This window comes from Vulpes lagopus, chromosome 1 (assembly GCF_018345385.1).
Source record: "Vulpes lagopus strain Blue_001 chromosome 1, ASM1834538v1, whole genome shotgun sequence".
Lineage (NCBI taxonomy): Eukaryota > Metazoa > Chordata > Mammalia > Carnivora > Canidae > Vulpes > Vulpes lagopus.
Window position 1 is genome coordinate 163,256,662 of NC_054824.1, and position 24,220 is coordinate 163,280,881.

The 24,220-nt window shown below is 40.0% G+C and overlaps 1 protein-coding gene across 1 annotated transcript in view; it reads left to right on the plus strand.

The window, feature by feature from the left end:
- PAPPA2 (pappalysin 2) overlaps window positions 1-24,220 on the plus strand; it is a 272,084-nt gene that overhangs the window by 161,201 nt on the left and 86,663 nt on the right. The window contains exons 12-13 of the mRNA XM_041765686.1: window positions 9,969-10,104; window positions 10,303-10,519. Of these exons, the coding sequence (XP_041621620.1) occupies window positions 9,969-10,104; window positions 10,303-10,519 (353 nt within the window). The remainder of the gene's footprint in view (window positions 1-9,968; window positions 10,105-10,302; window positions 10,520-24,220) is intronic.

Sequence of the window (24,220 nt, forward strand, 5' to 3'; positions counted from 1 at the left end):
CATGTCCCCACCATCTTCCACTTTTTTGCACATTTAAAAAATTGAGTTAGCTATTCATTATTCGTGAACACTTATTTTCCATATAAATCTTAGGATAAGCTTTAGGTCATTTCTTCTGCCTCTTGAAAAACATACTGGTATATGTGAACTGAACTTAATCAAACACTTGATTTGTGTCAACTGATATGATCTTATGATTTTTCTCCTTTGATCCATGATTATGTTGAATCATATTGATAGATTTTTTTAGATATAAAATCATTTTGCCTTTGTGGCATGAAGCTACTTGTTTATTATATATTACATTTTAAATATGCTCTTGGATTTTATTGGTTAATCTTTTTGCTTTGGATTTTTGTGTTTGTATTCATACATGGAATTAGTTTATATATTCCTTTTTTGAATATTCAGATTACAGAAGCCTCATAAAGTTCAAAGGGCAGTTTTTCCTCATATTTTCTGAAACAAATTGTATAAAATAAAGATTATTGGTTCCTTCAAAATTTAGCAGAACCCACCTATTAAAACCAACTGGGTTTGGGGGTTGCTTGAAGAAAGACTTATGTTTGTCATTTAACTTTCTTTGATTTTTATTAATATGTTTAATTTCTCCTTTCCAATTTTGGACTCTTGGCTATTTCCATAAATTTACTAATTTCTTCCACATATTCAAATTTAGTGCTGATAGTTATTCATAATGTATTTTTACTTTGTCTCATCTCTATTTCAACTATAGTTATCACTCCCTTTATATAGTATGTTTTTAAGCCTTCTGATTTCTCCTCTTTTTCTTGATTACTAATATCTAGGTTTCTTCAAAGAGCAATTTCTACTTTTGTTTTGTTTTGTTTTGTTTTGTTTTGCAATTTCTACTTTTGTTCATTTTTCTCTTCATTCTAGTCATGGTTCTCCAATTCTCTGATTTCTATCTTTATCTTTAATATTTCATCCCTTCCTATTTCTCTGGATTCATACTGATGCTCCTCTTTAGCTTCTTGTGTCAAGCACTGGGATAATTTGTTTTCACTCTTCCATATTTTTTCCCTCTAGGTACTGCTTTGATGGTAGCCAATAAATGTTCACAAATAGAGCTTTCGTCATCAAGTCTGCCCGGTTTTGTAATAATTCATAACTTCTTTTAGTAGCATTTTGTTTATTTCTACCACTGATTTTTCAGAAGATAGTAACTTTTATTGTGCCAGCTCTGTCATTATTAGAGGGTTTTTTTTTCTTCTTTTGGCCCTATGTTTTATTAGGAAGCACTTAAAGAAAGAGCCTTATTCATTCAGAAATTAAGGTCCAATCTGTATTAGAAATACATGCTTTCCATTAGTTGGTCCAAAAGTATCTACCACTTTTACCATGTCTTCTGTCTTTATTTTTCTTTATATACAAACACTTACAAAACCCTTTTTTTCAGATCATTAATATAATTCTTTTTTTATTTAATCAGTTGGATACTAATCCTCTATTCAGAGATGACTTCAACCATCCAGAAAACTGTATAGATTTCATAATTTAGCAAAAAAGAAAAAGCTCATAGATAGAAGGTGCAATCATTACTTTGCATTCTTTGACTTTGTTCATAGGAAAGTTGACAGGACCCTTTGTTAAAGTCTATTTACTTTACCTAAAATATTAATGATCTGAATTTTCAGTCTACTGTAGAAAAGGAGCAGCAAATTAGTAGGGGATATAGAAACTGGGAGAAGACCTATACTCACAGGAACAGTATTATAAGCCCTATTTTTACCATTAATCAGTCTAATGCCCTTATATAAATCATATAACCTTCTTGAATATCAATTTTCTTGCCTTCAAAATGAGGTATTTGGACTAGATGATTCCTTTCAGTTATTTATTATAATTTCAGCTTGATGGTGAATTTAAAAAAGAATGAGATAATAAATATGAATAATAAAGAACTACAGTCTTAGGCTATCAAATGCTAAGGGCAAAGATAACTATATCTACTGATGCCTTTAGAGCCTTGCTACTCAAAATATGGTTGGCATTCAAAAGCATCAGCATCACCTGAAAGCTAGGTAGGAATGCAGAATCTCAGCTCTACTAAATCAGAATTGTCATTTTAACAAGACCCTCAGGCAGTTTGTATGTACATTAAAGTTTGAAGAGCACTGCCTTAGATGATTGTTATCTTAGCATTCAGGAAAATACCTGGTATTCAAAATGATGCCTCCAATTTACCAAGCAAAAATTCAGTTAAGTACAGGATTCTCTGGTTAGGAGGGCAGGAATATTTTTAATAGGTATTGGAATTATTTCTGAACATTACTGAAATTTCTAAAAAGTTCTTACCTTTCAAAAGAAAATCTTCTGTTTAGAAAATTAACCTATGTGGATCCCTGCATTCCCTGGGAAGCCTGCAAAAGTGAAAGTGACTATGTATATATGATTTTCATTTCCACCAAAAAATAGCCTAATGCATTAGAAGAAGAATTCCATCTCCCAGTGGCTCAACACTTTATCCCCAGAGAGGATGTCACTCATTTTCCACTTTCCTATCTTATGGCTACTAATGTAACTTTTTTATTTTACATGGAAACTTTTGCAGGCTCTAGATATAACATCTTAGCCAACTCTAAGTTTCATGAATAATTGGGATGGCAATGTTTTTCAACCAGAGGTGGGGAAAGCTTGCTTGGCTCTGCAGTGTGCTCCTTTATCCTCTCCTTTATGCATTCTTGTTCCCAAGAAAGCCTTCTCCATATATATTCCATAATACCTTTCCTTGTTCTCAGTTTGTCTTGTGTGGAGTGTCCCCAGGATTCCATCTCTGAGATGAAGATTTGCATGCTGAAAGTTTATTGAGGATTTTTCCCTAAGATCAACACCTGTGAGGGAGTGAAAGAACCAGGGGAGTACTCAGAGAGAAGGGCCATGAGACAGCCACATGAAGGCATCAACATCCCACAGGGAGCTGGAATGGCCCTCCGAGTTCTACCTTATACCCCACTCACTCCTATCAAAAGGCTGCTGGATATGGGTTTCTCTGGAGAAGTGGCATGAGCTTCTGGAGTCTTTCTTCCTCAGAGAGCAGTTTCCAGACAGAGACCTTGCTGTGAGCTGAGTGCTCAGTCATGAAGGAGGAAGTCTCACAATGTCTCCCAGGTCTTTTTTTTTTTTTTTAAGATTTTATTTATTTATTCATGAGAGACAGAGAGAGAGAGAGAGAGAGAGAGAGAGGCACAGGCAGAGGGAGAAGCAGGCTTCTCGCAGGGAGCCCGATGTGGGACTCGATCCCAGGACTCCAGGATCATGCCCTGGGCCGAAGGCAGGTGCTAAACTGCTGAGCCACCCAGGGATCCCCGACTTGCCTCTTTTTAAGCCCTCTTCTGAGTCTCACAAGCTCTTCTAACTCAGTCTCTAGTGTCTAAAATCACAGATGAGAAAAAATGCTGTTAGAAGGAATGAAGACAACAAGCTGATTCTGATCTGAGTCCTTCCACTGACTTGCCAAGTCATACATTTTCAGATGCCTCTCCCTGGATGGTGGGGGTCATAGTGGTGGTTCCCTCTTCATTTCACAAAATGACAACTTGACTTAATTCTCCCAAAAAGAGAATTATATAAACTCATGGTGTTTAGAGTCTTACTTGTACTATGAAGGAATATAATATAGGATATCAGCTGGATTTTGACTAGGACCAAGGGAGACGGGAAGTAAAATCAGGTTCAAAACTCCTTCCCCATATTGACTCACATCCTTAAATGTGAGAAGGAGACTACCAAGACAACTCAGTGGCAAGAGGCTAACTGCCTTACAGCCTCCCTTCCTTCATTAGATTTGAACATCAGGTAAGATCCCCTGAAACTCTGAGAATTAATCTCTGCCTTGTCAAATTTCTGAAGTCTACAGAGATAACAATATTATTAGGTGAGCCATATGAAACTACCAATATTTGATAATTTTTCACCCACAAAAGGGATATGGTTCAACAATAGTGCCAACATTCTTTTTTTAAAGATTTATTTATTTATTTATTTATTTGAGAGAGACAGAGAGTAGAGGGTGGAGAGAGGCAGAGGGAGAGGGAGAGAAAGAATCCTCAAGCAGACTCCCTGCTGAGTGTGGAGCCTAACATGAGGCTGGATCCCAGGACTCTGAGTTCATGACCTGAGTTGAAATCAAGAGTGGGATGCTTGACCAACTGAGCCACCCAGATACCCTAGTAGTGCAAGCATTCTTAATTTGATTTCTGCTGACCTCTGATTGAACTACAAATGGCTTTTTCAGAGTTCTTTTAGCTCCTAGCAATTGTATGAAACTTTTATGTGTAAGCATTTATGTGACTTAATCTTGGGGGAAATAGAAGTTATGAGTGTCAACAAATTTTCTAAGGAATCTGTGACTTCCTGCTCACCCCAAATTAAGAACCGTTGGGTAGAAGAAAATTTACACAACTTGAAGCTGGAAACCCCAATTTCCTACCTCTCTAGCATTTTGCTGAAGAAAGTCACTTAAGCTCTTCAGAACCTACTTTCCACTTCTACAATATAACCTTTGAATCCTGGAGTACAAAAATCTCAAATAGGAATAAAAATCCAAGGAAATTTGTGGAGGCTCCATGCTTGGCACACTGTAAAGTGCTATACAAAGAGAATATAGTGTTCGCCCACTTTCTGCTGTTCAAGGACCTCCCCTTTCTCTCTGGAATCAGGATGTGCCATAGATGAGTGAAAATGGAAAGGCACAGAAAAAATAACAACCTAGCAACTAACCAAAAGCATTTAAAAACCTCAGAGAAGATTCTTTTCAAGTTTGTGGTATAGTTTCAGGATCTGCTATCCAGTGACCACCACAAAGGATGACCTGGAAGTTGAAATGCTTGGCTTAGGAATATATTGAGTGAGTGTGTCTGTACCCAGGAGACAGATTGAAGAGGGATTTCTTAAGCCCAAACAGCTCTTCACTAGGGAAACATTCTTTCAATCGTACCCCTCACCAGTGGTCAGAAGTTCCATCCAGTAGTTAATGTGCAGGCTTTGGATGAGAAAGCCACTGAATGTGGTCGACTGGTTTTCCACATCTGTATGTCAGTATCTGTCTGTCTATCTATCTATCTATCTATCTATCTATTTCTCTAATTTGTGTTTCTCTGTTTCAAAATATGTTGCGATGGATTCACTGAGCTAATTTCACTGGCAATCCTCTCTCTTGAGACCATTCCTCAGTCCTGAGAATCACTCGCTTTTCTAAAAGATTCTGTCTCCTTTCTAACATCTAGCTATAGTTTTTCTTCATAAGAGCCAAGTTCAAATTAATTTTATATTGCCAATGTAATACATGAATGCAATATCTTTGTTAAAACAAGTAAGATGAAGCTAACAATCCCCTTCCTTGACTTCTTAGCTTCTTGGATTTTTCTCTCGGGGCATGCCTGGTGCTCATTTCAGATCTGAGGAATTCCTCCAGGAGATGCATTTGGTGCCCTTTGTCCTGAAGGGGAAGCTATTCACATAATGCATCTGGTGTGGTGATTAGAGAAGTGTCACACTGAAGTGGTAAAAGTACCATGGGGGGGATGGTGGTAGAAAAAGTAGAACCTCTGTTGCCAAAGTCTCTGTTCTAGCCAATAACTGTCTTTTATGTCTAGGAACATAAAATTCATTGTGTATTTTGTATAAAGTGAAAATAATGTGGGCTAGAATATTATATTAAAATAGCTGTGATTTAGCCGTGGGAAGAGTAACCTTTAAAAATATCATCTTTGGGCAGCCCCGGTGGCGCAGCGGTTTAGCGCCGCCTGCAGCCCAGGGCGTGATCCTGGAGACCCTGGATCGAGTCCCACGTCAAGCTCTCTGTATGATGCCTGCTTCTTCCTCTGCCTGTGTCTCTGCCTCTCTCTCTCTGTCTCTATGAATAAATAAATAAAATCTTTAAAAATAAAATAAAATAAAATAAAATAAAATAAAATAAAATAAAATATCATCTTTGATGGTCAACATCACTAGTCATCAGGGAAAAAGCAAATCAAAAACACAACAAGGTATCACCTTACGCCTCTCAGAATGACTAGAATTAAAAAGACAAGAAAAACAAATGGTGGGAAGGATGTGGAGAAAAAGGAACCCTCTTGCACTGTTGGCAGGAATGCAAATTGATTCAGACACTGTGGAAAGCAGTATGCAAGCTCCTCAAAAAATTAAAACTAGAAACATCATACAACTCAGTAATTCCACTATTGGATATTTACCCAAAGGAAATGAAAATACTAGTTCAAAAAATACATGCACCCCTATGTTTATTGCAGCATTGTTTATAAGAGCCAAGACATGGAAGCAACTCAAGCATCCGTCAGTAGACTAATGGGCAAAGAAGATGTGGTAGGTAGGTAGGTAGGTAGGTAGATAGATAGATAGATAGATAGATGATAGATAGATAAAGATAGACAATGGAATACTACTCAGTCGTAAAAAGAATGAAATCTTGCCATTTGCAACAACATGGAAGGAGCTTTCTTTTTTTTTAAGTTTTATTTATTTATTTTATGATAGACATAGAGAGAGAGAAAGAGATAGAGAGAGAGAGGGAGAGAGGCAGAGACACAGGAGGAGGGAGAAGCAGGCTCCATGCCGGGAGCCTGACGAGGGACTCGATCCTGGGACTCCAGGATCACGCCCTGGGCCAAAGGCAGGCGCTAAACCACTGAGCCACCCAGGGATCCCCGAAGATTTAATGTTTAAGTGAAATAAGCCAGTAAGAGAAAGACAAATACCATTTGTGGAATTTAAGAAACAAAACAAATGAACAAAGAAAGAAAAATAGACAAACTAAAAACCCAGACTCTTAAATACAGTGAACAGAGAGTTGCCAGAGGGGGCAGTGAGTGAGGAGGCAGGTAAAATAGATAAAGCGCAGTAGGAGGTACAAACTTCCACTTCCATAGTCAGAGATGAAAAGTACAGAACAGGGGATGTAGTCAATAGGATAGTAAAAAAAAAAAGGGGGGGGGATAGTAAAAACATTTGGTGACAGATAATGACTACACTGAATGTGGTGAGCACTGAGTAATGTATAGAATTGAATTAAGTTGTACACTTGAAACTAATGTGACACTGTTAATTATACTTCAATAAAAATAATCACCTTTTTTAAAAATAATACATTCTTAGTATTCTAATAACTTTGGAAGTTTCTTTGTCTATATATTTATATAGCAAAAGTAGGTTTTTGATAAACACATACTGAACTGAGTTTTCTGAAAAGTCTACTAAAAGAGTTATGTATATAAAATATAATTTTCATAGATTCCATTTGTAAACTAGTGATATATTCTATACCAAAAGCCTTGGATACTGCCAGTGTCTCTACCAGTAGAACCTAGAATACCAGTTCACATTTCTACAAATGCCGATTTAAAATAGCATATATGAAATTTATTATCCTATAGGTTTTATTTTTTTAAGATTTTATTTGTTTATTTAGAGACACAGAAATTGAGAGAGAGGCAGAGACACAGGCAGAGGGAGAAGCAGGCCCCATGCAGGGAGCCCGACGCAGGACTTGATCCCAGGCCCCCAGGATCACACCCCGGGCCAAAAGCGGCGCTAAACCACTGAGCCACTGGGGCTGCCCGCCTGTAGATTTTAGAACAGCATAATTCTCTATAAACCAAGATATATAGTCATGTGTTTAGTTTTAAAATTTTATTCTTTACCCTTGTTTTCCTAAAGTGTAAACAAAATAAAAAATATATTTCTCCTTTGAAAGAAGAATTATTTTGCAAATTGATTTATGAACATTGAGCTCTTACTAGATGACAGGTACTGTCCTATGTGTTTTCCATGATTTCATTTAATCCTCATAATAGCTTCGTGAAATAGGTAGTATGTCTGTGCTTTGGATGTATGAAAGAAGGACCCTAGACTCCGAGAGGAGAGATGGATTGCTCAGATTTAACCAGCTAGTAGAGATAACAGTTTTCTGCCTGGCCAACCTTCTCTCCAGAATGGTGAACTTACTTGGTTCTTTTTACCCTGGCTCAGATTGGCTAGGCACAGATGTGTGAATTCAAACTGGTCTCTGCTTCAGAGGCTCTGGTAGTCATAGGAGAGTCCATACTTCTTTCGCGTCTGGTTGCTGTTGTGGGGCATATGCAGTGTTCAGATGAGAACAAAGTTCAGTTACTTCTCCCATGTCACTGTGAGAAGAAATGCCACAGACTTGGTATCCTGTACCTTGATCAAACCTTTGTCTTTTTTTGCTTTGTGTACCTTTGTTTCCTCTGGGAGTCTTACCTGCTTAAGCCATGGCCTAGAGGTCCTGGCATTGCCTTTCCCATAGATCATGGCACGGATACACTGCTACCAGGAGCAGGGCTGTAGGGTTCAAAGTGGTTTGGTTCAAAGACCCTTAGAGCAAGGAGGCCTGCTGCCAGGAGATGCAAAATGAGCCAGAGGTTTTGGGTGTGGGCCTTCAGGACAGAGAAATCCACACCATAAGACTGACCCCTACTAATTAGTTTCAGGCGGGTGGTGTCTACTTGGGGACCCCGCAGGAGGTAAGAAGACTGAGCCTTCCTGTTCCTCATTGAAGCCACCCCTGGCTTCGAGTGGGAGGCCTACTTGGGTGAAGCCACCATGTACTTGTTTGGACTCTGTCTGTTCCTGGCTCAGGAAATGACCCATAACTTTCTTCCAGTACTCAGGTCTCTTTTTGTGGTGTAGAAAAAGGAAGAGGTTGTGGGAGTTCCCAGGGGACTTTGATGTCCTTCGCTGCTCTGGTTGAGGGCTTTGAGTTAGGCAATTAGGTTACTTGATGGCATGTTTCATGTCTAGCCCTCATCCAGTCGGGGACAAAGGACCTCGTATTGCAAGCTGTAACCTATGGGTCTGGGTATTTCTTGAGTTATAAAGGAATATTTATTCCTTCAAAGAGAGGGAATGAAAAGGGGGAGAAAGGACACTGTAAAAAGAGAGAGTGGCTGGTCTTTCCCTCAAAGGAAAGGAAGAAGGGCGAGCTGTGTTGCATTGACCACTGCATATCATAAAATCCCCCTAATTCAGCCAGCAGTGCAAATGGACACTCTATAAACACACCACCAAGACACAGGGAAAATCAGCCTGCACACAAGGGAGAATTCTTGGTGAAATGGAAAACATGTTTTACTCTTCTCTGCCCCATTTTTAGAAGAGGCCCCTGCCATTAGATATACCCTTCTTTCACCCTGAGGATAGTTTTCCTGGAGCCTTATCACCCTCAGAACCAGATAAAAAGCTACAGAAAGGCACACAGAACATTGTAAGGTCCAGCACCAGAATCTTGCAACGTAGCAAGCATGTAATACCAGGTTAGGTAGAGAGTTACTCTCAACAGAAGTGAAGACTAATAGTGACCTGAAGAATGTTAAACAAAACCAGAATTAGTACATGAGATAATTTTAGTGTGGGAAATCTGTTCTCCAGGTCATCTCCCAATCTCTAAGCTGTTTCCTTTTTTTTTTTTTTTTAAGATTTCTTTTTATTTATTTATGATACACAGAGAGAGAGAGAGAGAGAGGCAGAGACACAGGCAGAGGGAGAGGCAGGCCCCATGCCAGGAGCCGGACGTGGGACTCGATCCCGAGACTCCAGGATCGTGCCCTGGGCCAAAGGCAGGAGCCAAACCACTAAGCCATCCAGAGATTCCTGGGAGCTCTTACTTTAAAAATGGGAAGTGTAGGGGCACCTGGGTGGCTCATTTGGTTGGGTGTTCAGCTCTGGTCATGATCGTGGAGTCCCGGGATCGAGCCCTGAATCGGGCTCCCTGCTTGGTGGGAGAGTCTGCTTCTCCCTCTTCCTCTGCTCATGAGCGTGCTCTCTCTCTTTCTCTCTCTCTCTCTGTCTCTCTCTCTCTCTCAAATAAATAAAATCTTAAAAAAAAATGGGGAGTGTAAAAATAGTGTGACCTCTGCCTTGATAGCCCAGTGCAAATGACATACACAAATATATGTGCTTCTACTTAGGTGTGTTTCAGTAGACCAGGAGTGGCTACGGCAATTTTCATTTTCTTGACGTCTGATGGCCCAGTCCTTGGAGAAGGTCCGCGGCCGACCATGACTGTTGAGCTGACTGATGTCACTGGGACCAACCACTCTCTTGGTGAGTGTGACAGTGATCCCTTCAGGGCCACCAGAGGAGAAGCCAGTAGACCTTGGAGTCAACCTGGCGCCTGTGTCCAATATTGTTTGGGACCTTGCCTACAGTACACAGCTATTAAGATAGAAAGAATGCTAGATATAGGAACCTGGTACTGTATGAATGGCTTACAGTATTATTCATCTCCTTGTTTCTTTTCAGGAACCCACGAGCTGTCATGCCAGCATAACCCCCTGGTTATCAATGTGACCCATCACCTGGATTTCCTCTCCCACCGTACCACCTCAGTGCTGCTCAATTTCTCATCCCCACTGGTGGGCATCTCAGCGGTGGCTCTAAGGACATCCTCCCACATAAGTCCTTCAACTCTCAATAAGTGCATCCCAGAGCATGAGGGGCAAAATCATCAGGGACAGAGGTACAGAGTCCACTTTCTCCCTTGTCTTCTTTCTTTTCCTTGTGGTTGTGATATACTACCATCATTTTCATATATAGCATTTTGTTTTCAGTGGGTGCTTAATCACTAACTAAAAAGTGGGTCTAAAAACCACCAAAAAGACATAAGAAACAAGTAAAGAACAATTTATTTTTTTTTGTTTTTTTTTTAGTAAAGAACAATTTAGAAGGCACACTTGGGTTTTATATTTTGCTCTTCTTTTCTTAGCTGAGCATATTTTTTTATGTAAATATTTAACATCTTTACAGGGTCTTAAAATCTTTTTTACATAAAAAACCACTGCCTTCAAATCAACATTGTTATATAAACTGCCAGAAATTCTCTGCCAAAAACTCATTGTTCCCTGAGCAATGTATATTTTTCCACTTGTTCCCACCTAGACAGTGTGTACAGCAAGTTTAACAATTAGTTTTCAAGGCATGTCATATAATCAATTGGAGTTACATATGGAAATCAGGAATATATTATCTACATAGGTGTTTCTGTGGACATCTGTGATTGTCACCATCTAGATAGAGGTTTCCTGAACACTCTGCCTCAGCTACTAGAGGGACTGTAATTTACAATGTTGGTGTGCCCAAGATGGCCCAAAAGTGAGAGGGAGCATGCCATATGATGGTCTGTGCTGCAGCTGGAATGGACTCATTCTATGAGTGGTGTCATCAGTTGAGTGGGCCTATAGATAATGGAGCTCATTCCCTCAAGGAGTGAGCTGTCAGGCAATTGAGATCCCAGTCACAAAAACTTCTAGAAAGTGCTCCATTACCAAATAGGAGCTCTGATACCACCATGCCCAAACTAGGTATACCAGAAACCCAGCTTTGATTAGGGATTAGGAATAGACAGTGGCATATAGTATATCTGTTATCTTTGCTGTATAGCAAACTATAGCAAAATTTAGTGGCTTATCACAGTTTCTATGAGTGAGGAATTTGGATGCAACTTAGCTGGGTACTTCTGGCCTAGATTGCCATTGAGCTGTTGGCCAAAGCTACAGTAACCTTAGGCTCAAGTGGAGCTGGAAATTTCACTTCCAAGCTCACCACTGTGGTGATTGGCAGGCCTCAAAAGATCTGCATCCAGGCTCACTCACATAGGTACTAGCAATAAGCATGCTCACATAGGCATGGCTCAGTTCCTTACCACATGGGCTTCTCCATAGGCTGCCTGAGCATCATAGCATACAGCAGCTAATGATCCAAGAGAGAAAATGAGACAGAGAGGGTGAATACATAGGAGACCACCCAAAAGCTGCGGTCTTTTTATATCATAATATTGGAAGTGATAATCCATTACTTCTGGCATATTCTTTTCATTAGATATGAGTCAATAAGTCCAGCCTATATTCAAGGGGAAGGGTTTGCATCAGGGCGTGAATCACCAGGAGCCATGTTAGAGGCCATCTACCATATAGTAATAATGGTTTATGTTAATTGAATACTCATTGTGTGCCCGGTATTGCTAGAATGAGAAAAGCAATAAAGGATAGAATCTGGATGTTGGACATTGTAACATTAGTTCATCTGCAACTCTTAAGTATTCTTATTGAGCCAACATCTTCAAATATTAACACAGGAATGCAGATTATTAAAATAACATTGTTTACTAGAATTATTGCCCCTCTCTCTCCTATGGTTTTTCAAATTATTTTCTCTACTGGCTCTACCTCTGGCTTCAAAACATACAGAATCTTTCAGGTCCCTGAGACATGTGTTCTTGATGAGCTTCATGTCTTTGCACATTATGTTCCTACTTTCTTGAATGCCTTCCAACCCTTCTTCACTTCAACTCACACTGCACCATCAGGATTCACCTTCTTCTGTGAAATCTTGGCAAACTCCTTGCCTATTTCCATAGGGCATTGTACATAACCCACACTCTGCAGAAACAGCTATCACACTGAGTGGTAACTATTTGTTTACCTGTTGCTCTTTTCCACTAAACTCTGAGCTCTCTCTAGTGGAAATTCCATGCAGCATCTTTCAATATCTAGCAGAGGGCCTGACACATAGTAGGTGTCCCCAGAAACCCTGTTGAATGATTGTAACAGACCTTCTCTCTAAATGCTGTATGGAACAGAACTGAACAAGAAAGTCAGAAAATGGAAAAGTTATAGCTTCTCTGGACCTGAGGGATAAGAACTCCTCTCACCGTCACAGCTGTGAAGTTCTGACAAAAATGTTGATTAATTGTGATCACTGCTGCTCGTTCACTTATTTTCATTTGGCACTATGGGAAAAACAAGTTTTATATGCATGCATGCAAACCAGTAGAAATAGGATATGATTCTCCAGTTTACACAGAGTGTATCTGGAATGCACAAGCATTTCCAAACCACATGTGACTGACAGGAGCCATGCAAATTGGCTTCCCTTCTCAGCCAGCAAGTCAGTGCATTATAGTAAATTTTGATACACAAGGAACCTAATAGATTTCATATATTTTCTTTCTGAACATATTTAAAATCTGAATCCTTGTGTACTCTCAAAAAATAGGAGTTTTTTTATATCTTTATATCAATCCCAGTTGTAGATATGGATAGATCTTAATATGAAACCCTCACATTCTGGGCATAGTGAGAGGGATTCCTGGCTGCCTCGTTCTTACTCCTTGTGACCTGAATTCCATTAATACTGAAATGGGCAAGGGAAAGCTGACAGATGCCTGGAAGTAGAGGATGTATTATCCATTTTTCTATTTAACCATTAATGACCAATGTCCTGTCCCGCCTACAACTCTGCATCTTTAAACCAGCCCAACCGGCCCATAGAATCTCAGGACAATAAACCTGTCTGGCAATCCAGTGATGTTTATCATCCTTACCTTGGACCCCCTAGCTTTGATCCCTCTCTCCATCTTGTTTATTGTTCTGCTATGACAGTTACCAGTTTATGACCCCTTGGGTTTAGTCTACTAAAAATGAACCATTAGTCTTGAAAACTGAGTTAGTGTTCCTGGTTTAGGCCACTGGTGCTCAATTAAAGCTCAGTTCCCTCCTACTCTCTGGCCGTTTCTAGCTTTGGCCATTTTATTTTATTTTTTTAAAAAGTTTTATTTATTTATGATAGTCATAGAGAGAGACAAAGGCAGAGACATAAGCAGGCTCCATGCACTGGGAGCCCAACGTGGGATTTGATCCTGGGTCTCCAGGATCACGCCCTGGGCTAAAGGCAGGCGCTAAACCACTACGCCACCCAGGGATCCCTAGCTTTGGCCATTTTAGAGAAAGATCCTGCATCACTGCCACAGCATCCCGTGAGTTGGAGAATCAGGCAAACACACAACCATACCAGGATTGTGTTGATGGCTTGGGGAAGTGGGAACCACTTTTGTGATTAATACAATGGGATTTTGAGTGTGTCAGAGATATAATCCAAGCACTAATAGTATTTTGCCTAAATTAGTGAATTAGCTTCCAGATAATCAGAACTGATTTAATCAGAACTTTTATTATCTACTTTGGAACTTCATACAATCAGGTCTAGAAGAATTTACTAAGAGGCAAGAATGATGGGCATGTGGTTTCTGCTACAACAGAATTTTGTTCTTCTAGTTACATGATCATAATCTAATGGAAACATTGATTGTGACTTCTCTGCCTCTACCTGATGATAGATGTATCAGATCCCCCAGCACTGAATCTTCTGAAGATGAACATCGTCTCCTTCTCCAGGGCATGGGCTGATTACAGTGGTTGAAACTCCTGACCACTCCTTTCTTTGCAACACTTGCACTGTGTGTCTTATTGATTTTCCCATCTACTTTCTCTATAAAAGGTTGCAGTGCAATCTCCCAAACAATTGCGTCCTTAACTTTTCCTTGTATTTCAAACAGTTCTGGCTTTTTATAATTTGATGTTACAGAATTAGGTGCGTAACTGCTTGTGACTCTTTTATCTTCATTAGGATCATACCTTGTGCCAGCCCTTTTGCTCCATTAAATGCTTTTGGCTTTGTATTCTACTTTGTCTGGAATTTAAATTTCCATCTCTGCTTTCCTTTTGTTTGTATTTATTTGGTAAATACTTGCCTTTCATTTATTTTTAACATTTCGCTATCTTCGTTGCCAATGAGCCCAGGGCATATTGCTACATGGCACTGTTTATTCTGAAAATTTATTTCATGATCCTCAAGCCTCTGGTATCTTTAGGACACTGTAGTATTTTTACCTTTGGGACGTTTATCTTCTAGGATTCCATGGCCTTTGCCAGTGGTTCTCCCTCAACCCTCACTCACCCCACCAGACCAAGACCTTTATACTTCTTGACCTGAAGTCTTGCAGGCAGTAAAGAAAAGGTGGTACTGATGAGGACTGAAGGATAAAAAACAGACCTGTGACCCTTGAAAAACCGCGCTGAGTTTGCTGGTCCCGAGTGAAGCCAGAGAATGAAGAAAGAATGACCCCTCTCCCTCTCTTCTTTCAGTATGGCTTTATTCTTTATTTGCTTTTTTTCCAGAAAAAAAAAATGCATGCTCTGGCTTCCCATGATGTTTCTCAATTCAACTCCAATACATTTTGAAATCAGGAGGAAATCCTCACAGATTCCAGCTCTCTGTCTTGGTTTTTGATATTGATAAGAGTTTTCATATTTCTTCTGTATCATTGGAATTTAAGTGGGAAGCAGGGAAGCATTACCTCATAGCATTCTTGTGAGATGAACGGAAAAGCATCCACATGGAGTCCGTAGCACACTCTAGCACCCTGCAGGAGCCCCGCCCATGGCAGCTTTCATACCATTCCTCATCTTTGTTTTTCTCCATTTCTCCTTTCACAAGGTATGTCACTTATCAGTTTCTTGCTTCTCAGCTCTGCATCCACTCCCAGCGTGTGAATGGGTAATACTAGAACAGGATTTTATTAATATACAGCCTTTGCTTGCTGACACAATGTTCAGCAGTTTTGTCAGTGGAGGGTTATGGAGGGATACTGCTAGATAAAGGCTCTCTTCCTGGCTTCAGGGTGCTTTCTTCTCTTCCGCTGCTGTGACATGGTCAGTAGCAATGTAGACAACAGAGTCCGTTAAGTCTGGCAGCCGCTTGGGTTCCCAGGGTACCTCTTTCCAGTTGGCTGTGCATTACCATCTAACAAAGGTGATGCTTATTTTTCCCACCGCAGGTGGTAGATTGCCAGCATCCCGTTTCCCACTGACAAGGACCTCCACATTGTACTCAAGCTTGAGATTGCAAACAAACTGACCCCCAAATCCTACGTCTATGAATCTGTCTCCTGGTACCACTTACATTTCCACTCTATGCCAGTCAAGGTCCAGTCAGGACATTATAATTAGAATAAGGAGAGTTTAATATAAATAACTATTAAACTACTTAGGGGAACTGCAAAGGATTAACTACTTTGAGGTAAAGAGAACCCTAGTGAATAGAAGAATGCTGGATAAAGGGAGCACTCATTCCATTTAGAGGTGAGGGAAGAGTATCAGAGGAAGGAACTGACATGGAAGTCTCCCTACTGAAGGCTGTAATTTGGATCTCATTAGAGTAGGTTCAGCGATGGCACCCTGGGATGGCACAGAAGTTTGTGGAGGTTTTACTGGCTGGGGCCAGCAATCAGGACACTACCTCCTAGGGTACTGATCAAAGCTTATTAGGAAGCTGCCTGCTTAGCCACTGCTGGACTTCTAGAAAGCTGCCATTGGGGTGCTGCTGACACTTTTTGGGAGGTCACCTGCTGGGCGCTGGTGAAACTCTCTGGAAAGTCACTGGGGCACTTTTGGGATTTGCTGGAGAGCCAGCTGGTGGAACTCGCTGAAATGTGTATGGTGTCACTTACCCCTTATGGAGTAAGCACCACTGGATAGAAGCTCTGTCGGATGTCAAGTGCTGTAGAAGCCAGAAGAAGAAAGAAAGCACATGAGAATCAGGAAGAGATGCCTCCTCTTCCTGGAAGTCTCTCCAGTTATGTCTACTAGGAAAACATGACATCACACTAACTGGAAAAAGAACAATATTTACATGGTGTATCTCTAGGATGACAAAGTGACAGGAAAGATCTTGTCAAAGAATCCAGAAGAAATCCCTTTTTGCTTTTTTGCCTTTTATGTTCCAGTTAAGATTTCCTTTAAGTTCCTGGCTTTAATCCTCAGACCGCTTTTCAGTACAACTTCTAAATAGTTTTGACTTAACTAGAAATGCATATTTTCTTTTTTTAATATTTTGAACTTATTTTAAGTCCAAGGCAAACATGAAGTATAAATACCTCATTAACTTATTCAGTATAAATACACATTCTGATTGAGATGGAAAACAAGTAATAGATATTCATAAATATAAAATTATAGTGGGTTCTGAGGTTTACCTTAAACTATAGTTTATCAATGCCAAGTATTCAAATCTAAAATTGAATGGGATATTAATCATTTCAAATGAATATCCATTAGAAACCTAAGTTCTTTCTTCTCTCTCTTGTTCTCACTCCCATTCTTTCTCATTAACTATATGTAGTCATGCTTTGATACTTTTTTTCATTGAGGATAATTGAGTAGATTCATGTAACAGGTCTAATACAATGGATATGTGTGTGAGAGTGTGAGTACATACACCTTGTGTATGCTTTGCTGTATTTTGCTTCAAGTAAAAGAAAGGTTTTGAAAGGTTTAATGTAAATTGATTTGTAAAACCAATTATTCTACATGGGGTGTGTGTGTGTGTGTGTGCGCGCGCGCATGAGTGTGCATGCATGTATATCTGTGTATAGAAAGGGATGGACTATTCATCATTCAAAAATATTTAGTAAGTGCCTACAATATGCCAGGAATAATTCTTTAGTTAAGGAAACTGGGACTCAGAGTGTACAAATTCACATTATTTGAGATTAGCAAAACTAAGACTAGAATCCAAGAAATTTGTTTTTAGTAAAGTTCCATTATAAGAATGGAAACTGTTTCAGAAATATACTCATGTCTACTACCATCCAAGAAACCCTGCTGCCCTCCCTCAAACTTTATTTGGGAAAAAAGTGTAACAGAAGAACAATGATTCTAAGAGCAAGGTCTTCTCGTAGAAGTTCCCTAGTCTTGGTAGGTGGATTATCTAAGCAATTCTCTTACCAGAGAATATCCCCTCCAATTTCCATTATCCAGTTATACCATATCCATTTTAGCAATGATCCATATCCATCCATGTTCTATTCCCAAGTCCATTCTCCCTTATTTCAAGCCTGAGTCACGCTCAGAGTGACCTTCTCCATGGCTCAACTGTAATTATTATTCATTAGAGTGAAATTTAATCAGTAATATCAGCTTGTTTCTTGGAAAATCATAAAATTATATAAAAATCTAAAAATAAAAACGTGACTATTTAAAGAATTTCTATTCTGATTCTTTTCATAAGGTTGGATAATTGAGAGTTAATTGTTTTAGCAATTTTGTTCTAGTAATGTGGTTGTGTTTGTGTGTTCACTTTATGTAAGGCAGTCTTGGAAAAGGTTAATGTGTAATGAATTATGTAACTACATTTTATTTTATTTTTTAAAAGATTTTATTTATTCATGAGAGACACACAGAGAGAGGCAGAGACAAAGGCAGAGGGAGAAGCAGGCTCCCTGCAGAAAGCCTTATGGGGGACTCCATCCCAGGACCCTGGGATCATGACTGAGCCACTCAGGTGCCCTAAATAACTACATTTTAAAATGATTTAGCTTTTTAAACAATTGTGCCATTCAAAAGGGTTTTATTTTTTAAGTAGAAAATAAATGTTTTGTAAAAAGCAGTGTCATCCCTAGATTTTCTCCTTTCTATCCTCTTCTCTTTTCTGCATTAATTTGCATTTTCTGTTTACTTAAAGCAAACTAAGCCTGCATACATAAAGTCTGAGTCAAGAAAACATAACGAACACACACATTGTGCTCCTGTATGACTCTGTATTCAAAGACACAGCTCTTAGAATTTACCTTTTGCATTAAAAACATTTACTTTTAGGCTGTTATTGTGGTTATCAGCTGAAGTTCAACCTCTGACTCTCATATACTTAACATAGAAATGTATTTACTTAATTAACATATTTTCCATGTTTTATCAACCATGCTTGTGTAAAGACCAGAATCAGGTCATTTTCAAATGGAGTAATCAAAGAATTCTGTGTATCTGGTTTGGTTGGGAATGCTTCAGGATGCAGTGACACCTTCAAATTTAGGGACATGTGTACTACTTCAGTCACCTGTTGTCTCCAGGCAGCCTCTATTCTTCAGATTCTGTTTCCTGAAGCAGGGACTACAGAACTAAATAATCCAGGGAGAAAAATCATAGCTATCACGAAAAAACTAATGGTTTCCTGTTTGCAATTTATGAACTTTGGTAGCATGCTGGGCTAATGCTATATCTCAGGCTGAATTACCCTAGCTGTCTCATCTCTTTTGACCCCCTCCTTTCAGTGGCACCCCTGTGCTGTGATAAAAAGATGTCTTTAGCCTTAGAAAGTTCTTGGAAAGGTGGATCTCTTGACCAAAAAGATAGAGCTGGCATCAGTGAGTCAAGTACAGAAGATTTTTGGGCCACTGTCCATAGTTTTTAGAGAATTCACTGTAGACACGAAATTTTGGTTGGGTGTGGAGGGATGTAGTAGAAAGTTAGAACAGCATTTCCATTGAAAAGCTTTTATGATTTGAAAATCTCCAGAGAATTTCTGGAAGAAAGTGGCTGTGTTTTCCATTTGGGAGATGTTGAGACTCGGGTGTCAAAATATTTCTTGGTTATACTGTAGATTTGGGGCAGAGCTGGGGCTAGATTATAAGGTCTCCAAAGATCAGTCCAGGGGCCTGCAGCCAGAGCACAGCTCAGGGCCTTGGCATTCCATCCCCACTGTAATCAGTTTGTGAGCCTGCTCTTGGTAATAGGATCATTCCATCTCTATTATCCATCATTCTGCTTCATGCTTCATTATTCCCTGGAACCCTCATTGCTGCTGCTTTACCAATTCCTATTGTGCTTCAATTATTTGGAGCTCAGATTTGAAACGCCAACCCTTTCCCTTCCTTCTCTGCCTGGATTGGGCCTCTAGACTGTGCCAGGCCTCTCCTTTCCCTGCTTATTTCTATGTACAGCCATTCACATCACCTCCCTTTTGATAGCCTCACAAAGTGAAGTGTTCCTTCCTTTCTTTCTCTAGGGGCTACAGGTTAAAGCATTTGTTTTGGCTCCTCTTCTTTTGTTTTTAGCAGAGGGTTTGCTTTTAATACTGATGGGAAGTGTTCTCTTTTGCTGGGAAAGGCACTATAGAAATGAAATATGTATTGCATTTCTACTCATTTGATTATCTTCTTCCCCAAAGCAGCCTAGCAAATTAACATTGAATCTGTTTTTGTTTCTTAAGCAAAGAAAGAATTATAGCTGCTCAATTGTTCCCTAACTTCCGTTTCCCAGAATGATTTGTCCATAAAATAAGAGGGAAGGAGGAGAATCACTGGAGAGGATTCTGATTCTTCTGGCCAATGATGGATGGCCTGGTGAACAACAGGTCTGCTTTGGGAGGCATAATTAGCTGTTTGAGTTGGTTCAACAATTTCTTAAGAACTCAAGGGGTTATAGAAGAAAAATTAAAAGGTCACAGACTTGGTCTCATTGAGGGGTTTATTGGTGCATCGCTAGACTATTCTAGAAATAGCCTTTATTAAAATATTACCTTGTCTGAGATGATTTTTAGTGGGATGCATTCTGAGAACTGGTTAGGTGGCAGATTTTGGTCGAAAGCTAGGAATAGAACACAAACAACTTATGAAGACTGGGAGTTGGAGTCTCCCTCTAAGGAATAGGCTAGTTTCAAAGCAAGAGCTTTGAAATAAGGACTCCTCTATGTCTTATCATGGTGTCTGAAATTCACCATTAGGAATTATTTTCTTCAAGTCTTGGCTATCTCAAAGGGTCTCTTTAAAATAGTAAATACTAATAGAAGGAGAAATGTCATAAGTTGTTATCAACACTTTATAGCAGAACTGTTGTCTTATGGACCTTGACAATTCAAAAATACACCAGGGCCCCACTAAAAGTCAACCTAGTAGCAGCATCTGGAAGTTTAGGGGAGTACCAGAAACAGAAAAAGTGATACTGAAAAGGGAGATGAGTTTAAAATGTCACCTGCTTCTCAATTTTGCTCAGGGCTGGCCCTGTCCTTATGGTCTGTATTCATAGCAGCTGGTAGAGCTAGCACAGAAAATAAAAACAAACCAATTTTTCCAGGATTCTGTCATTTTGCCAGCCTGCCAAGTAGACAGACACTGTTGACGGATTTGACCATAAGTTCTGGTTGGAATGACTCTCAGGCCCTGTCTGGTTCTATGTAGCCATAACCGTGGAGGCAGAGGAAGTCTGGGGATTGAAGTGGCAGGAAGCCCGATGTCCAGACCCCTGTCTCCTGCTGTTGGCTACATCATCAGTCTCACCACATGATTTCAGGACAGTCCCCTCCCTCCCTTCTCTGGGCCTTCATTTCTCCATAAGCAAATGAGCCATGGACGTTGCAAGGCTTGGGACAGCTGATGGAACAAAAGAACAGAAGGGAGGAATATTCTAAATCTGATGTCAACCAAGGACTGACAAATCCCTGGATTATGAGATTATGGGAACAATGGGAAGCTTCTGTTGGGGAGTCCCAAAACTTTAGGGAGAAAAGAAGCCGATGGGGAGAGGGAGATTCCCAAAGGGGCCCAGCATGTGTTTTATGTTCTACTTCTGCCACATTGTGATATTTGGTCTTGGTCTGTTGTTCTTGGCTCACAGCTCCCCAAACCTTGGAATTTCCTAAGTGTTGAGAGTGATAAAGGTATCTTTTGTTATGTGAATGAGGTGACTTTTGGAAAGTACTTAAGGATGAGACTAATTGTCAGTAGAGCCAAACACATGATTAGAAGGTTAGAAGTTTGAGTCCTACCCCTTGACCTTCAGAGAGCAGGGAGGGGCCGAAGGTTGAATCAGTCAATCAAGCCTATGTACTGAAGCTTCCATAAAAATCCAAAAGGCTGTGTTCACACATAGAGATTGGGGCCGGTGGTGCATCTGGAGGGGGCATGGAAGCTCTGTGTCCTTTCCCCATGCCTCGCCTTGGGCATCTCTTCCATCCAGCTGTTCCAGAGTTCTACTTCTTATTTTATAATAAACTGATAACCAGTAAGTAAAATGTTTCTCTGAGTTCTCTGAGCACCTCTAGCAAATTTATCAAATCTGAGGAAGAGGTCTTGATTTATAGCCAGTCAGAAGTATCTGTAACAACTTGGCTTTGTGACTGGTGCCTGAGTTGGGGACAGGCACAGTCTGGTAGAACTGATCTCTTAACCTGTGGAAACTGGTGCATTCTCTGGACACACAGTGTCAGGACTGAGTTAAATTCTCAGACACCCTGCTAGTGTCCAAGAATTGCTTGGTTATAAGTGTGGGAAACCACATCCTCCCACACACATATATTGGAACTGGTTTCAGAACACCTATTTAACTTCTGTGTGTCAGTTTAAGACTCATTGAAGTCTTGGCTTGCAAATCCTCAAGACCTGAGTTTACACAGCTTCTGAATCGCCACAGAGAAGTCATGCTACCACTTCCTCCTGCCCTGTAGGAACTGTTCTAGGAATGACACAGATAGAAACTCATACTCACTAAACTTCATTCACAGGACTGTACTGTTCCTTCACTTAACTACATGTATTTCACAATTCCTCAGGCTGGGCCAATGAATGTGGCTAGGGAAGTGTCACTCCCAGATTAATAGTTTAATTGGTATCCGGGGTGAATAGTAAGTAGGACAGGAGTCAACAGTACAATCATTTGGGGTCTCCAGAGATCACTCCTCATTAGGAAATGCCCCACATGGAGATGGTTACTGCCTTTGCAAACTGGAAAGAAAATATTTTATATGTATATAATTTATGTTTTTACAGTTTATGTATATACACACACGTCTATTTTTTTTTTTTTAAGTAATCTCTACACCCAATGTGGAGCTCAAACTCACAACCCTGAGACCAAGAGTTGCATGCTTTACCAACTAAGCCAGCCAGCACCCCTGTTGTTTCTGATAGGTGATTCTGCTTCCCTGATGCTGTGCTAGGAAACATATCCCCTGCCAATTAGCCATCAATTATTCTGACTCTTCCTTTGGTAATCCACATATTTTATAATCTACATTAAAATCATGGGTTCTGAGACTCAGTGAGGCAGGGATTTTGAAAGGGAGCACTTTTGGCTGTGTGATGTAAATCTGTTTCTCTTTAGAAGGACAGGGGGCATTTGGATGGGACTTCTAGTATTACAGCCAGGCGTGGTAAAAACTGTGCCCAGAATTAGAAATGAGTGAAGCAAATTACCCAGTACTGGGGCCACCAGAGTCCAGTCCTGAACTTACAAATAGGTCACATTCTAGGAAGAGATGGCCTTATCCCAAGGGGCTGACTTCAGGACAAAACCTTCGATAGAGAGAACCTCTGCTTTCCCAGCATACAGGAATGGAAGAAGTCTGCTTCATGCAATAATTCATCATTTGTCTGTCATGAGGAAAGAAACAGAATTGCTACTGAGATTCCTCTGTTTCTCTCAGATGAGGATCTTCAGAGGAGAAGAACTTGAATGAATTTTCCCTTCCTGGTTGGCCAGATACTTCAGTAAAACCCCTCAAAGTACCAGCATTGTTTTGCCCAAGAAGGCTGATGGAAATATACTTGACATTTAGTCTGGTTCCTGTCCTATGACGCAAAGATGGAGCCAGAGTGAGGAGGAGGTAGAATGAGGAGCCAGAGTAGAGACCATATCTTTTTGTATTGGTTTAGAGAAACAGCAAAGCTCTCTAAAGATGGATGCTATTATTATTATTTGGTCTTGCTGTTGGTGGTGGCAAGATTAATGAGAATTCTGTTTCTTCCAGTCCACTCTACATTCTGTACATTCTACTTCCATCTGCTGCCAAATCCAGAGCATACATTCCTTCTTAGCCCACACCCTCTTATTTCAATAAGAATCAATAAAATGCAGTAGGGGAATGGCCAGAAATTTGATCCTCTTACTATTTAACCTTAAAAGAGCTGTTTCTGCAGAAACCACTGGGATTGCTATTTGGTCAATGGTGGCACTTCTTGAATAAATGGATTGCAATATTTTGTTTAACCAAGCAACTGAAAAGTTGGGATATTAAGCAAAAACTTACACTGGGCAAGAAAGATTGTGAGAAACTCTTTCTTGGGTTCTCCGCCACATCCTGCCTATTCATGGGTTTTCTGTACTCCCACCTCAATACCACCATCACCTCATCTAGGAAATTAAATATCATGTTAGAGCTGGAAGGGACCTTTAAGAGAACCTAGTTCAAACCCATCAATTTACAAATTTGCAGACAGAGGGCCAGAGTAGTTAAGAGACTTACCTAAGGTCATAGATGTAAGCAGGGACAAGCCAAGACCTGAACCCAGGTCACATTGGCCTTGATTGGCTACTTTCTCTATTACACCATGCTGTTTGTCAAAATGTGTGGTACAGATGCCAGACAGTTTCTCCTAAACTAACCTAGATTCCAGATATCAAATTGTGGTCAGCTTTCTCTGGCTGTTAAGGGAGGGTGGGATGTTGACTTGAGAAAAGTACATGAGCTGATGTCATCCTGATTTTGAGTTTGAGCCAAAGCTTAATTAAATGTTTCTTTGTTATTATAGTGTAGTCTTAGTGTTCTGGAATAT